General features: G+C 50.4%; 1 protein-coding gene across 1 annotated transcript in view; it reads right to left on the bottom strand.

Annotated features, from left to right (window-relative positions):
• Positions 1-13,752, bottom strand: part of COL4A1 (collagen type IV alpha 1 chain) — a 129,936-nt gene that overhangs the window by 41,225 nt on the left and 74,959 nt on the right. Inside the window, 18 exon segments of the mRNA XM_018056364.1 lie at positions 386-421; positions 573-657; positions 1,524-1,565; positions 3,153-3,206; positions 3,292-3,336; positions 4,303-4,353; positions 4,521-4,547; positions 4,993-5,079; positions 6,271-6,312; positions 6,839-6,874; positions 8,183-8,245; positions 8,330-8,413; positions 10,225-10,251; positions 10,395-10,448; positions 10,939-11,001; positions 11,106-11,150; positions 12,236-12,280; positions 12,377-12,466. Of these exon segments, the coding sequence (XP_017911853.1) occupies positions 386-421; positions 573-657; positions 1,524-1,565; positions 3,153-3,206; positions 3,292-3,336; positions 4,303-4,353; positions 4,521-4,547; positions 4,993-5,079; positions 6,271-6,312; positions 6,839-6,874; positions 8,183-8,245; positions 8,330-8,413; positions 10,225-10,251; positions 10,395-10,448; positions 10,939-11,001; positions 11,106-11,150; positions 12,236-12,280; positions 12,377-12,466 (976 nt within the window).

Below are 13,752 nucleotides of genomic sequence, written 5' to 3'. Positions count from 1 at the left end.
ATTAGATTAGTTAGAAGAGGTTTCAGCCTTGAGCCCAGTCTCAAGCCGAGGCATTCCAGACGGCAAGGAAGAGCGAGGATGCTTGGGGCGGGGGTGGGGGGGGCGCGGGGGAGGGTGGTCTTCAGAAAGGCGACCATACCCCTGGGAGCGTTGGAAAGGCAGGCTGTTAAGTCAGAGCCAGGGAGAGAGGAAATGCTAACATGCAATTTACAGAGCAAACTCCGTCCCAGGAGCACACCTTGTTCTCAGAGCTAGAAAAATGTGCAACAACATTGCTAACCATTTTATGCAAGTATCAAACCGACACAGAGGATAAACGTGTTCAGAATGGAAACAGCATAGAAAGTGGACAAATACTCTTAAAAAATCAGTAACTGACGCTCACCTGGAGGGCCTGGCTGGCCTGGTATTCCTGGGTAACCTACAAGGAGGCAGAGAGAGTGGGACAAACTGAGCCTGGTTCACTGGAGGTGTGTGATGTGAATTTCTGTGCTGTGGGTACCCATGGTCCCGGGAACAGGGAAGGCAGGGGGGCGGGGCGGGGGTGGGGAAAGAGGAGGAAAGGACCTCACCTTTGGGACCTGTCTCCCCTTTCGCCCCTGGGCCCCCTGGGTACCCGGGCTCTCCTTTCTCTCCCAAGGGTCCTGTGCCAATAACCTGAATTACGGAAGAAAAGATCATCACACGGCCTGGCAAGGGCTGGGCTGTGCGTTACAGCACAGACTTTTATTATTTCCAGACACGTGAAAGCAGAGAAGTGACGGTGGGAGAGGAGGGGGGGCGCGCACGGAGGAGAGAGCCAGTGGTCTCCATGCCATGAACTCTGCCAGGCGGTTCTGCTTCCTTTTGTAATAATCTGCTTTACCAGTGAAGGCAAGTTAGAAATATATCAATTCTGAGGCTTAGGTATGGACTATCTCAATGCTCACACAGGCTGAAAGAACAGACTTCTTAAAAGAGTATTATCACAAAAGTTGCCTAAAGTTTCCTCAGGAAATATGTAACAGGAACACCCAATTTTTTAATTGGAAGAGGTCAGAAGTGGGGACGCTTCTTTAAGGCCCTTGGAATATGAGACAGGAAAAAGGCTCTGTGAGCCTCAATAAAAAGGAGGAACCAGTTCACCCCAATTCTGAGCTGCCGAAACGCAAGGACAGGGTGCCCGCCACCCTCCAGATACAGTTCCTCTGGAGCAATGGATGATCTGCTTCCCTGATTATCTTTTTCCTTATCACATCTTTCATTTACGTTTCAAAATGTGTTGCTAATATTGTTATCCACGTGCCACTCTTTTTCATTTTCGTTGTCAAAGATAGGCAGAAAGTGTCCAAATGTGATAACGAGCAAATACCAAACACCACATGGTACAAAACACAAATCATCAGTTCAAATTACATGCACCCCCCACGCCAACGTCATTCTACGAAGGTCATGGAGTGTGTGACCAGGGTGACAGGTCAGCCCGTCTCCTCTTTCCCTCTTTTCCAACCGCCCCACAGACAGCAGATGCCACCGGTACTCACAGTTCCAGGCAGCCCGGGAGGACCTGCTTCACCTTTCTCTCCCTGAAAGAGAAAACAATTTCACTTGTATTTCTTTAATTATAATGGTTGCCTGGAAATGCAGTCTAACCCCCTGGACCACTAGGGAAGTCCTATACAGTAGTTTTTAAAAAAATAATAAAAAATAGATGAAAAAAAAATGATATGAAAGCTTAGGGTAGCTAAATGTATTTTCTTAAAGAAATCATTTAAGTTGAGGATTTTAGGTGTAAGACTGTCTAAACCTGCATTGAAAGTCATAATAAAAGGAAACTTGTGTTTTTCCCTTTAAGATCCAGCATGATTTGAAAACATCGGGTGGATAAATTCTTATCACTCAGAGGCTTAATTTAATATATATTAGATGAAAAACTCAAGAAATAAATCCTTTTATATGTAATGTTCTTATGTAAGAATTATAACAATACTTTTAAAAGTCTTAAGATATGCACCTTATTTCATAAAGGCACATTTTTCACTTACTTTGCTTTTTTTTTTTTTTCATTTTTTTCCTTCTAAGCTAAGGCTTTAAACTTGTGTTAAACCAGAATTAGCATGCTTCATTTTTCTTATTTGAATACAAGAAGAGATTTCAGATACTCATGGGACTTTAAACAACTCTTAGCTACTATATTCTAAACAAATTTACCTTTTACAGCCTACAAGAATTGCCTTTCTCATACAGTTACAGCCTTAGAGAAAGATTTCTCCGTTTGTCACAGGCTTTGCTAAGCAAACCCTGAGGTCCTCTCCCTACTGTTAGAGATGAGTATTTTCAATCCAGAGATGAATATTTCCAATCCATTTCTTATTTTAGTGGAAATTTACATTACCTAGTCTCATGATTTCAAACAGAAAAATAAACCCACACACAAAAAATAAATGAATAAAACCACAGTTTTCTCTGAGTATCAGACTGGCAAGTATTTGTTTCAGTTCAGTAACAAACAGATGTCAGATGGAAGGCTGATGAAGCGTTCTTTCTTCTGAAGGCAATTTTATCTCATGTGGCAAAAGCTTCCCCAGAAACGGGTCTTAACATTAATTCCAAAATTTTACATTTTAGGAATTTATGGTGGGAAATGACCAGACAAGTATTTTTCTGATACTTAAAATCAGAAAAACATGGAAAAGACCCAAACACCATGCAGAAAACGGCACGAGCATCCCAAGTGTTGACGTATAACCACACTTAAACGCTGGGACATATCCTCACATGTCACCAGGGGAAAAGCCAGCTAAATCATGCTGTCCCATTTTCCAAAAGCTCATGCATATGTGTATACATGGGACAATTATGAATTCTGACCATTTCTGGGTGAGTCGTAGAAAAATTACACAAGTTTTCTTTTTCTATATCTTCCTGCATTTACTTTGTTTCATAATTGGGAAAAATTAATCTACTCAAAAAAAAACCCACATAAAAGTGGAACACTTTATATTTTTTCTTTAAAAACACATGCACACAAATAGAGCTACTAGGTTGTGTTTTCCCACACGGGACACATGTAATTTCTATTCTTTGAGAGCGTGGTCCTTTATTCCAGGAAAATCTTTTAGGTTGAGCAAAATAAAGGCAAAAGACAAAAAGAACGTAGGGTCGCCATTCACCTTTAAACCTTCTCGGCCTGGCTGTCCTGGGTACCCTGAATCGCCCGGAAACCCCTAAAATGGGACAGAAAGCAACAACAGTTATAAGTGAGTAAGAGCAACATCTTGCTTTTTAAAAAAATCATAGAGAAATACTCACTTGACTCCCTTTTTCTCCTTTTTCACCATCTTTTCCTGGTTTTCCCTGTACAATAAAAATTTAAATATTAGTAGTGCATAAATTGGAGAAGGAAATAGCAACCCACTCTAGTACTCTTGCCTGGAAAATTCCATGGACCGAGGAGCCTGATAGGCTACAGTCCATGGGGTCGCAAAGAGTCGGACATGACTTCACTCGCTTAGTGCATAAATAATAGTAATAGCTATGCTCTAACACCAGGGGTTTGAATCAAATACAAGATATTACACTGTATGAATTCTCCGGGTGAACTGGCCACACTACAGTAGTAAGTCATGGAAGACACGTTAAGTTACTATGAGCTGAAAGGGCTACAACGATAGACGATGTCACGACGTTTGAAAACTGGAGGTTGATTCACTCCGAGTCTCCTACGGCCTCAGGGCACCTGGCTGCAGAGCTGACACCAGGGAGGTTTTCCGACTGGCCAGGGGGTGTCTGGCGGCTCATACACCGCTGCGTCACGCTCACCGGTTTCCACGCGTCGTTTCAGGGAAGAAGCTGAACTGTATCAGCTGTTGGAGGTGGGCCTCCTGTCACTTGGGGCGTGGGAAGCATCTGAGCAGCTGGGCGCCCAGATGCTCTGAGCAGGTGGACAGGTGGCTCTTCAGTGAGGGCCCAACCGAGAAGGGGGTGATGGGGCGGACGCGCTATCTTGGCGGGAGAAGGGGCAGTCCTCTGAATAAGCCTCCGCTCCGTCCATGGGATTCTCCAGGCAGGAATACTGGAGCGGGTTGCCATTTCCTCCTCCAGGGGATCTCCCGACTCAGGGATGGAGGCCATGTCTCCTGCACTGACAGGTGTCACCTGGGAGGCCCTCCTCTAACGCTGACTCCCTCCATCCTCCTGCTGCCAGGGCTTCAGAGGGCCCCTGCAGAGCCCTTGGAGTCTACGCTCCTGTGACCCTGTGGTCCTAGCAATGGGGGAGAAATGGCCTCACACCAGGAAGGAGCGGGCTCCAGAAACACTTACACGGGGCCCTGGTTTTCCAGGTTCTCCTTTCTCTCCAAACCCTTGCAGCCCCTTAACAGAAAAAAAAAAGAAAAAGGGTTAGATTCATTCGTACATTTAAATAAACTACTAAATTAAGTAAATGTTCCAAAGAAGCTGAAATAAGCTTGTAACCTAAAGCCAATACATGACCATCTTCCACACAAAATAACAACGATAAACGAGACTCTGGTGCTTACCGGAAATCCGGGTTCACCTTTTTGACCCTAAAATAAGTTACAAAAGAAAGATGAGTACTGTGTAGTGGCTACACGGAACAGGCACAAGGGAACACACAGCTCTTCCTGTCACAGTAACCAGGAAATTCACACTGGTCTGGAGCACTCACTTCCTGCCATGACTGGGTGATGGACGTAAAGACGGCACAGGGGGCTCGCCTGGTCCGCGGGACCCAGCCCTCCCCAGCCCTCCCCAGCCCTCAGCCCCGGCCGCCCCCACCATGACCCCCACACGGGAGGTCAGCCTCCAGCCGGTCTGGCTGCAACCGGACCAGCTGCCTCTGCTCTTAAGGGGCTCCCTTCTCATACGATGGGGAGTCCACACCCCTGTCTTCTAGGTCAGTGTGAACAGAACCGGAGAAACTGAACTTTATCCCTTCGAAACCGCTCAGGACTAGGAAGGCAGTGCTCGCTGGACGCAGTCCGCCCCTACCTTCTCGCCACGCATGGCTGTGTCCCCTTTCGTGATGACTTGAGCCTGTCCTGGTAATCCCGGGGGCCCGCTGACCCCTTGATCACCCTGATGAGGCAAAAATTGGGGATTATTCGGGCATAAAAATAATTATACCGGCCGGAGAAAGGCGGAAGGGGGAAACATCAAGAATAGAACTGTTTAAAAAACGTGACTCGGTTCTGTTGCAGCCTGTCCTCGCCGCAGCAGAAAATCAAGTTTCCGAAGGAAGACAGTCCACTAAGGACACAAAGCCAGGAGAAGGCCGTCCCGCCCCGCGGTCAGGGCGGCCACCACCCTATGACAACAGAGCCTGAACGCCCGGAGGACACACGGATGTGCACACACGTGCACAGACCGTGCATCGAGACAGACAGCGTGAGTACTACACGCCGGCACACAGAAGCCAGCCTGACACACTTGATGGCGCGGAGGAAAGGGCGCTGGCTGCCTCGTAGTGCCCAGAGGGAAAGCTCTCTTCGTGTAAACCAACGAGGAGAGAAGCGTCAGGGATTCCTTCCTGGAAGCCCCACTGCTAGCAAGCGCGAAGTACCGAAACCTCGGCACCACGCAGCAACTGAGGTCCAAAGACCTCCACTGCGCCCGGCGCAGAATCCCTTTCCTCTGAGGTTTATGAAAAGGCAGGGTGGAAACCTGGGCTGAGAAGAGGAGGCCCACGGTCACCCACTCCACGTGGCCATCGTCTGCACTGGCCTGGGAACCGGGTGCTGCCGCGATCCCAGCAGCCAGCGCTCGGAACGCGTCTCACCGGCCGGGTCCAGGCAAAGTGGCGCAGAGCACCCCTGGAGCATCAGGGACCCAGGGCCAGCCTCTCCCTCCCCCAGGATGAGGCCTCCCCTTCCAGCCTGTGCCTCCCTGCCTCCAAGGCGCTTTTCCTCCCAACTCAGGTACAGTGGCCTCATCTTTAAGCATTCAGTATGGTTGTGCCACCAACAGCCATGTCCTACACTTAACCCTTTTAGGATGGAGCCCAGCTCGGGCTTTGTCACGGCCTGAGGACATTGTGACCGACTGCTGTGAACAGAAAGGAGGCGAGCTGCACCTGTGGGTCAGACCCCACACGAAGTCATCTCAGCGCATCCTAGCCGCGACCTCCAGGCAGACGGCAACAGACGCAAGAACGTTCAGAGAAGGGACTGCGGTCATCAGGGTCCAAAAGGCGGCCCAGAGGCGGAAACCTTATTCTGCTTAGACCTGTGATTTTGGCCAGGAAAACACCCCAAAGCAAACAGCACTCACCTTTTCACCTTTCGGCCCTTGAAAGCTCAAGCCCATTTGCCCCTGTTGATGAAAAGGCAGGCTTCTGTTACTAGCATTGTCTTCTTTGCTCAAAATCATCTAACAATACGACGTGAAGTGCAGCAAGATGGAACACTTAAAGCAACAGCTTCTTCCCATAAAGACATAACATTGATATATTCAAGAAGGTTGTGACCCTGCTGTATTCAATGTCTATTAAAAGCTTTGCTAAAGTATTACTCAAACAGAATCCCACAGAAACCATTTTTTAAAAATTCAAGATTTTTAAACTCTGGTTCTAGAAAACTAAGGAAAACATCAGTGATTCCATGACCAACAGTCGGATAGGAGGAAAGATCAACAGATCAGTAGATGAGCGGATTAACTGACAGAGAGTTAGTTAGGCTGATAGACTGATGGATAGGTGAGCAGACATGTTAAATGTAGAGACAGACATGAAACTTATAACTTCCCGAAATACTTTACAGAGACTACGGAATGAGTTACAGCAACGTCATGACGGCCCCACACTAGCGCCAAAGAAAGACAAACGGAAAGCAATCTTTACCTTTTCGCCTGGAGGGCCAGGAGGGCCTGGAGGGCCCTGGAAGAGAGAGCATTTTAATTAAATACGGTTCACAACCCTGGTGTGCTTCTTTGTACCAAAGTTATCTTCAGATATCATGGTTAGAGCAAGAGTTTGTTGGATATTACATGTTTTCCCTGTATATAGAGCTGTTAACCTTTGAGAGCAACCAGAAATTAGTCCAAGATAATTACTAATAGGGACGAAAATCCCTCACAATCCCAGGGGTTCCCGGTGGAACCCACTGAGCTGAGCGTGTGCTGGGCGATCAGGGAGTGGATGAACCCACCACCAAACCCCCGGACTCCCAGGCAGGCTCAGGTGAGGATGGCATTCTCACACCACGCATTCCTACGAACAGGGCACTCCCAAGTAAGCTCTGTTAACATGAACTCTCTTTTGCTCCCAAAATGTGTGAGGAGGAGGAGCTGAGGCTGCCCTTCTGTGGAGAATCATCAGCTGCAAAGGAGTCTGATAGCAGAGCAGAGCCTCCTGGAAGCTGACCTCGGAGCTCAGCTTCTAGTCATCACTACAAACACAGCGCAGCTTCTTCACAGCCTGGGCTGGGTGAGAGCAGGCTCCTGGACATGACTGTGTTCCCACGAGGGAAGGTCCAGGGCAGAGCCTGCTCGTCCATCTCTGCATCCCCCACTCACGGAACACACTGGCACCCTCACAGCCCAAGTAATTCACACGTTGCCCGGGGGATGTCTCTGCCTGCGACATGTGACATCTCTTTATAACCCTTTCCCCACAGCTCTGGGGGCAAATGGACCATAAACACCAATCAAACACTCCCTGAAGTTAGAAGCTCAAATAGACAACTAATAAGAGCCCACTGCACCGCACTGAACTCCACTCAACACTCGGTAACGACCTACACAGGAAAGAATCTAAAAACGAGGGGATACGTGTACAACTGACTCCCCCTGCTGTATACCCGAAACCAACACAGCATCGTAAGTCAGCTATACGCCACCAAGCAGAAGGCAACAAAATTCTGTCGAGCAATTACCCTTCAATTAAAAAGGTGGATCAATTTTTTAAAAAAAAAAGAAATTCATTCTTGAATCTGAATTGAAAGGGCTCACCACTGTGTAAAGTTTCTTGGCCCAGCTTTTTATTTTATCCTGGAGCACAGCCGGTAAACGTTGGGAGAGCTTCAGGGGGACAGCAAGGGGCCTCAGCCATCACAGTATGCACAGCCCCCCAAGCTCCCTCCCACCCAGGCTACAGTGTTCATTCCATTTTAGGAGTCTTCACACCTCAATGCACGTGTTCTCTGAACGGCAGCCTCAGAGACAGACTCCCCACCCCCAGACTTACTGGTGGCCCGGTGAATCCTGGGGGCCCGACGGGGCCTTGCAGTCCTGGCAGGCCTGGTGAACCCTGTAAAATTCACCAAGAGAAGAATTTAGACGCAGCCCAGGCGGAGACTCAGCTCGAGCTCAGAATCACCCAGCCAGTACTCACAGGCGCTCCCGGCTGTCCAGGATATCCTCTTTCGCCTTTCAGCAGGGTCCCTGGTATATGGCCCAGAATCTCACCTGGATCTCCCTGGGGGATAGAAGACAAGTCACAAACACTGATCTTTATGGAAAGAGACTGAACGCCCGTGGAGTAGCGGGCACGCACCGCTGGTGTGGGACTAGCCCAGGTCTGGGATTCAGCCTCCGCCTACGCTTGGGATAAGCCTACCGGCTGTCTCCCCTGGTCACTCATCTTAACGACCAGCACGAGGACAGAGCGCGTGGACCGCTGAACGGAAGGATGTGGGGCGCTCCCCGTAACGGGCCCCGGGCAGGCGGGGTCTAGACAGGGGCCCAGCTCTGGTCAAAAGGCTGTGCGCACTGGCTGCTCTCGCAAAAGAAGGGTCACCCTTCAGGACAAGACCCAGCACGGCCACGTTCAGAGAAGCAGGGCCTGTGTTTCAGGCGCCGGCGCGGCCCCAGCGCAGACTCGGGCACGCACCAGGCTGAGGCCAAAAAGGCTGAGGCCCTTTTCAGACGACGGTGCGGCCCGGCCCCAGCGCAGACTCGGGCACGCACCAGGCTGAGGCCAAAAAGGCTGAGGCCCTTTTCAGACGACGGTGCGGCCCGGCCCCAGCGCAGACTCGGGCACGCACCAGGCTGAGGCCCTTTTCAGACGACGGTGCGGCCCGGCCCCAGTGCAGACTCGGGCACGCACCAGGCTGAGGCCAAAAAGGCTGAGGCCCTTTTCAGACGACGGTGCGGCCCGGCCCCAGTGCAGACTCGGGCACGCACCAGGCTGAGGCCCTTTTCAGACGACGGTGCGGCCCGGCCCCAGTGCAGACTCGGGCACGCACCAGGCTGAGGCCCTTTTCAGACGACGGTGCGGCCCGGCCCCAGTGCAGACTCAGGGCACGCACCAGGCTTCGACGGGCCCAAAAAGGCTGAGGCCCTTTTCAGACGACGGTGCGGCCCCGGCGCCGGCCCCCAGGCTGGCCAGACTGCCGGGGGCCACGCACCAGGCTGAGGCCAACAGGGAGGCCCTTTTCAGACGAGGTGGGCATTTATATCCGCAGGTGTGAAGGACTAAGGTATAAAGCCGATGACATTCCACCCTGCGGGAGGAGGGGCTGGGGGCCACCCACCCCAGGGGTTGAGGCCTGAAGAGGAAGAAAGACTGACTCCCAGGAAGCAGGGAGACTGCCTCCAAAACTGGACCCACGCCCTTCCCTGGGTCTCCAGCCTGCATCCCTGCCCCTCGGACGGTGGACTTGCAACCCTCACAGTCACACCCCTCCCCAAAATAAGGAATCCACTTTATCTCCACACATTGTAATTATCTATCAAAACATACAGAATGAGATTAATATGCCATATAATTATTAGAATAATAAATAAATATTATAGAACAATGTACATTGTACCACGTATTATCCAACATACAAAACATCTCACAACACTGTATTTGTACTTTAATTCTCTCCCCCCCTCCTCCACCATCCTCATGTGTGTGTGCTGTATACATATGGTGCCCACACATTGCACAAGCGTCCCCTCGTACACCCCACTGACTCTGTTTCTCTGCGGAGACCTGCTCACAGCACCGCCCGGGGCTCAGGACAAGGAGCTTCAGGGACCCATACCTGTTACATTTCCCCCTCAAACTATGCTTCCCATCACCGCCTATTTCCTATGAAGAATCGGACCTGGTGTTGAAGCTTTAGGCTCTCAAATTCAAGTCTGTGTACGGGGCTTCAGCACTCTTTTAATGGAGCAGAGTTTAGGCAAATAGGTTAACAGACAACCGGTCAACCAAAGTAATTTAAAGAAAGTTTATTCTTCGTGGCATCTGTTGTACACAGATGCCTGGAATGAATCCAGCAAAATAAAACAACGTACCTTCATTCCCGGTAACCCTGGTGGTCCCTAAAAAAGAAAACGTTGGTATTAGTTTTGTTTTCCTCAAAAGAACATTGACATTAAGATACGGGCGGAGGGCCGGAAAGGGAAAGGCAAGTGAATGAGAAGAGAGGAGGGGTCACACCCTTCCCAAACGACCCGATACTCACGGGATTTCCGGCGAATCCAGGCAAACCGGGAGGTCCCGCGGGCCCTCTCTCACCCTGGGGACAGAGAAAGTCACTCTCAGGGGTGCCAGGGTGACAGGACCTCACCCCAGAGGCCCCATCCGTTTCCCTGCCCTGCCCTCCAGCGACGCTGCGTCTGCTGGTGAAAGCCGTCGTCTAAATATTGCTATAAGCTATATTGCTCAGCGCTGCCTCGTGTTGGAAGAAATGCATTTGAGAATACACTTAACAGGGACAAGAATTAACACTGGCATTTTCTTATTTGCTTTGGTAATGGACTAGAGGTGAGAGATTTCATGGTGAAAGCAACTTTAGAATGAAAGGCTACAAAAAGAAAGGCTTAATGATGTCTTTCCTGAACACTAAACATGGGAAAACTATTTCCTTACCAAAGAAAGACGTAACACAAGTCACTTCCCAACTGTGGCAACTAAACCTGTGTTCCCAGGACAACTCTGCCCAACTGCTCCACGTGCCAAGTTAGATAAGCGTGCACCCAGCGGGCAGGACCCGGCTCTAAGTTTACCTTTGTCCCGTTACATCCTGGAATACCTGGGGGACCCGGAGGACCGTCCTGGCCAGGAATACCCTGCAATTAGCAAAATGAAAAGTAAACAAGTTAGAAAATCATCAATGCTACTGTAACACACATCAAACGTCTCATAAAGAACTAGAAGCCTTTTATATACATACAGGAAGTCCTGGGTTTCCAGGGTAACCAGGCACTCCTGAGGGTCCCTGCAGGGATGGAAATGAAAAGGTTTTAGGTGCGGGAAAACCCCGTTTTCTCCCACCGCACCCTCCTGGATAAGGATGTCAGACTCTCACTGCTGGCATTTGGAACATCGACCCTGAGCAGAGGCGACCGAGGACCCAGCCCAGGGGTGGGCGGGAGATGGCCTGGAGTTTCAGTAGCAACTCTTCATCATCAAACCCTGGTGATTGGTTACTTCTAAAATCAAGGCTGCACACCCACAAGATAACTCTGCTCTCGTTTAATCCTTTGTAATTTCTAGGAGATGATAGATGGATGTACAGACAGAGAGATGGGTGGGTGGATAAACAGGCAGACAGAGAGAGAATTTACAGTAAAATCTCAGACAGTTGGGAAGAAGAGGGTAGGCATAAACGAGTTCCCTGAGGGAAGAAAGTCAGAGCTCTTCCTGGCTGAAATCCAGATCTTCACTGCAGACAGTTACAATGTTATCTGCTATCTTCTGCCCCGAGGAGGATCCAGCAAGGCTGGGCACACTTCCCACTCCACTTCCACGAAGTAACAATAACACAATTAAAACGTTTACATTTTACAGTCTTCTATTTTTCAAAGATTTTTCAAAGAGCTCCCCGCTTGCACATCCCAGGAGCGGGCAGAGCAAAGACAGCAGAGTGTGAAGGAGAAAGGTGGAGGTGGAGCGTGGATCCGAACACGTCACCACTTTCCACACTGACCGAAGGCGTCTTTGATGAAGACCTGGAGACGCGTCATCCCCTCCCCCAGTGAAATCCGCCCACAGGAACCCCTGAGGAAGGAGCCACAGGAAAAGCCAGATGTCGAAAGGACAGGCAGTGAGCCCGTCGAGGGGCAGGCCTGGAGGAGGGGGACGAAGGCCCGTCACCCAGGGACCCAGCGCCCAGGGCAACCGCTGTCCGCACCGAGGACAGAGGCCAGAGGCGGGCAGAGGGGCCCCGAGAAGGAGGGGGCGGGAGAGACGCCCCCGGAGGTCTGGAGGCGGCGGGTAGGGGTCCGGAGCCCTCCCCCAGGAAGCATCGCTGTATCGGAGCCCGCCCACAGGTGTTACCGACCCCACGGCCCCCGTACTCACTCTCGTCCCTTTAGTGCCTGGCAGTCCGGGCTCGCCGGTGTCACCCTGGAAGGGACAGACAAGACACGATGGCTTGCAACGATGACACAGACCATCTCAGGCCCACCCCCCAGCCCCCGCGCCCGTGAGGGCCAAGCTCACCTTCTGTCCTGGTGGTCCCTGCGGCCCCTCGGGTCCTTGCATTCCGGGAAACCCGATGACCCCTTGTAACCCCGGGAGGCCTCTTTCTCCCTGTGGAGGAGGAGAGAGCCAGTGAGACGGAGGGCGGGTCAGAGGGAGTGGAGGAAAGAGCAGAAATGGGCCTCGGTCAGCATCACCCCGCATCCCGCCTGCCACAGCGTCTGAGAAAAGATGCTGCCCGCTGCGACCCAAGTTGGACACGTCTCTGCTGTCTTTAAGCTCCTTTGAGGGCAGGAACGTCCACAGATGATCCCTGGCCCAGCGCTGTCTATACACTATACTCCAAATGCTACATAACTTGTTGGGCAAATAAAACAACGGAAAGTTGGGGTTTTTTCCCACTAAATTGTTTAGGATAGTTGGGGTTTTTCTTGTTTATAACCTCCTTTGATGAGTGATGTTGTGTTGGCAGACACAGCACTGAGCTTCTGAGAGCAAACTCCATCGAGGCTTCCCTTCAAGGGGTGTGGAGGCAAAGCTCACGGTCGGCATCTCAGCATCAGACACCGAAACCCCTCTCTGCCATCAGCAGTCTGATGACGGGCCTCCCTGAGCCTCTCTTCAAACTGGCTTTGTGCAAAGAGAGAATCAAGGTTGAATTACGGTCTCTGCCCGTGTGAAGCAAAAAGAAATTCAACCTATTTTTTAAAACAATGGATATTTTTTGGGGTCCAAACATGCGGCTGCGATTCAGAAAGACTTGGATGTTGGGCCCTGAGGTGGCCCTTGAAAGAAGAAAACAAAATTAATACGTGAAGAGACGGAAGGAGGTGATTCAGGCGGGACGAAACCAACGAGAAGAAATACAAGCAGGACAAGAATGTGGAGAAATGAGGTACTACCGTTTGATCCTGGAAATGTGGTTTCCTGTACAGGCATCAGCAACGCAGTGGCCTAATTAAGGATATTTGCAGAAGACAGCCACACTTAGCCTGTCCATGGGAAATAGCCCAACATGGGGACAAGAATTCAAGAAAACCTATCTTCTTCACAGTATATGGACTTTTTTGTACCCAGGTGGCACAGTGGTAAAGAATCTATTTCCCAAGGCAGGAGACATGAGTTCGATCCCTGGGTCGGGAAGATCCCCTGGAGAAGGGAAAGGCAGCCCACTCTCGTATTCTTGCCTGGAGAATCCCATGGGCAGAGGAGCTGGGCGGGCTACAGTGCATGGGTTCACAGAGCCAGACATACTTAGCGATTGAGCACACGTATGGACTTCAATGCAACCTCACGATCAAATTGAGTAAGCATCTTTAGCCAATTCTTAAAAACAGAAGGCGTGTCAGAGATTATAGCCAGGATTCCTTACTTCCCCCATAGTTATGTTAGCTCAA

The sequence above is a fragment of the Capra hircus genome, chromosome 12 (assembly GCF_001704415.2).
Source record: "Capra hircus breed San Clemente chromosome 12, ASM170441v1, whole genome shotgun sequence".
Lineage (NCBI taxonomy): Eukaryota > Metazoa > Chordata > Mammalia > Artiodactyla > Bovidae > Capra > Capra hircus.
This window is presented reverse-complemented; position numbering and strand designations above follow the sequence as displayed.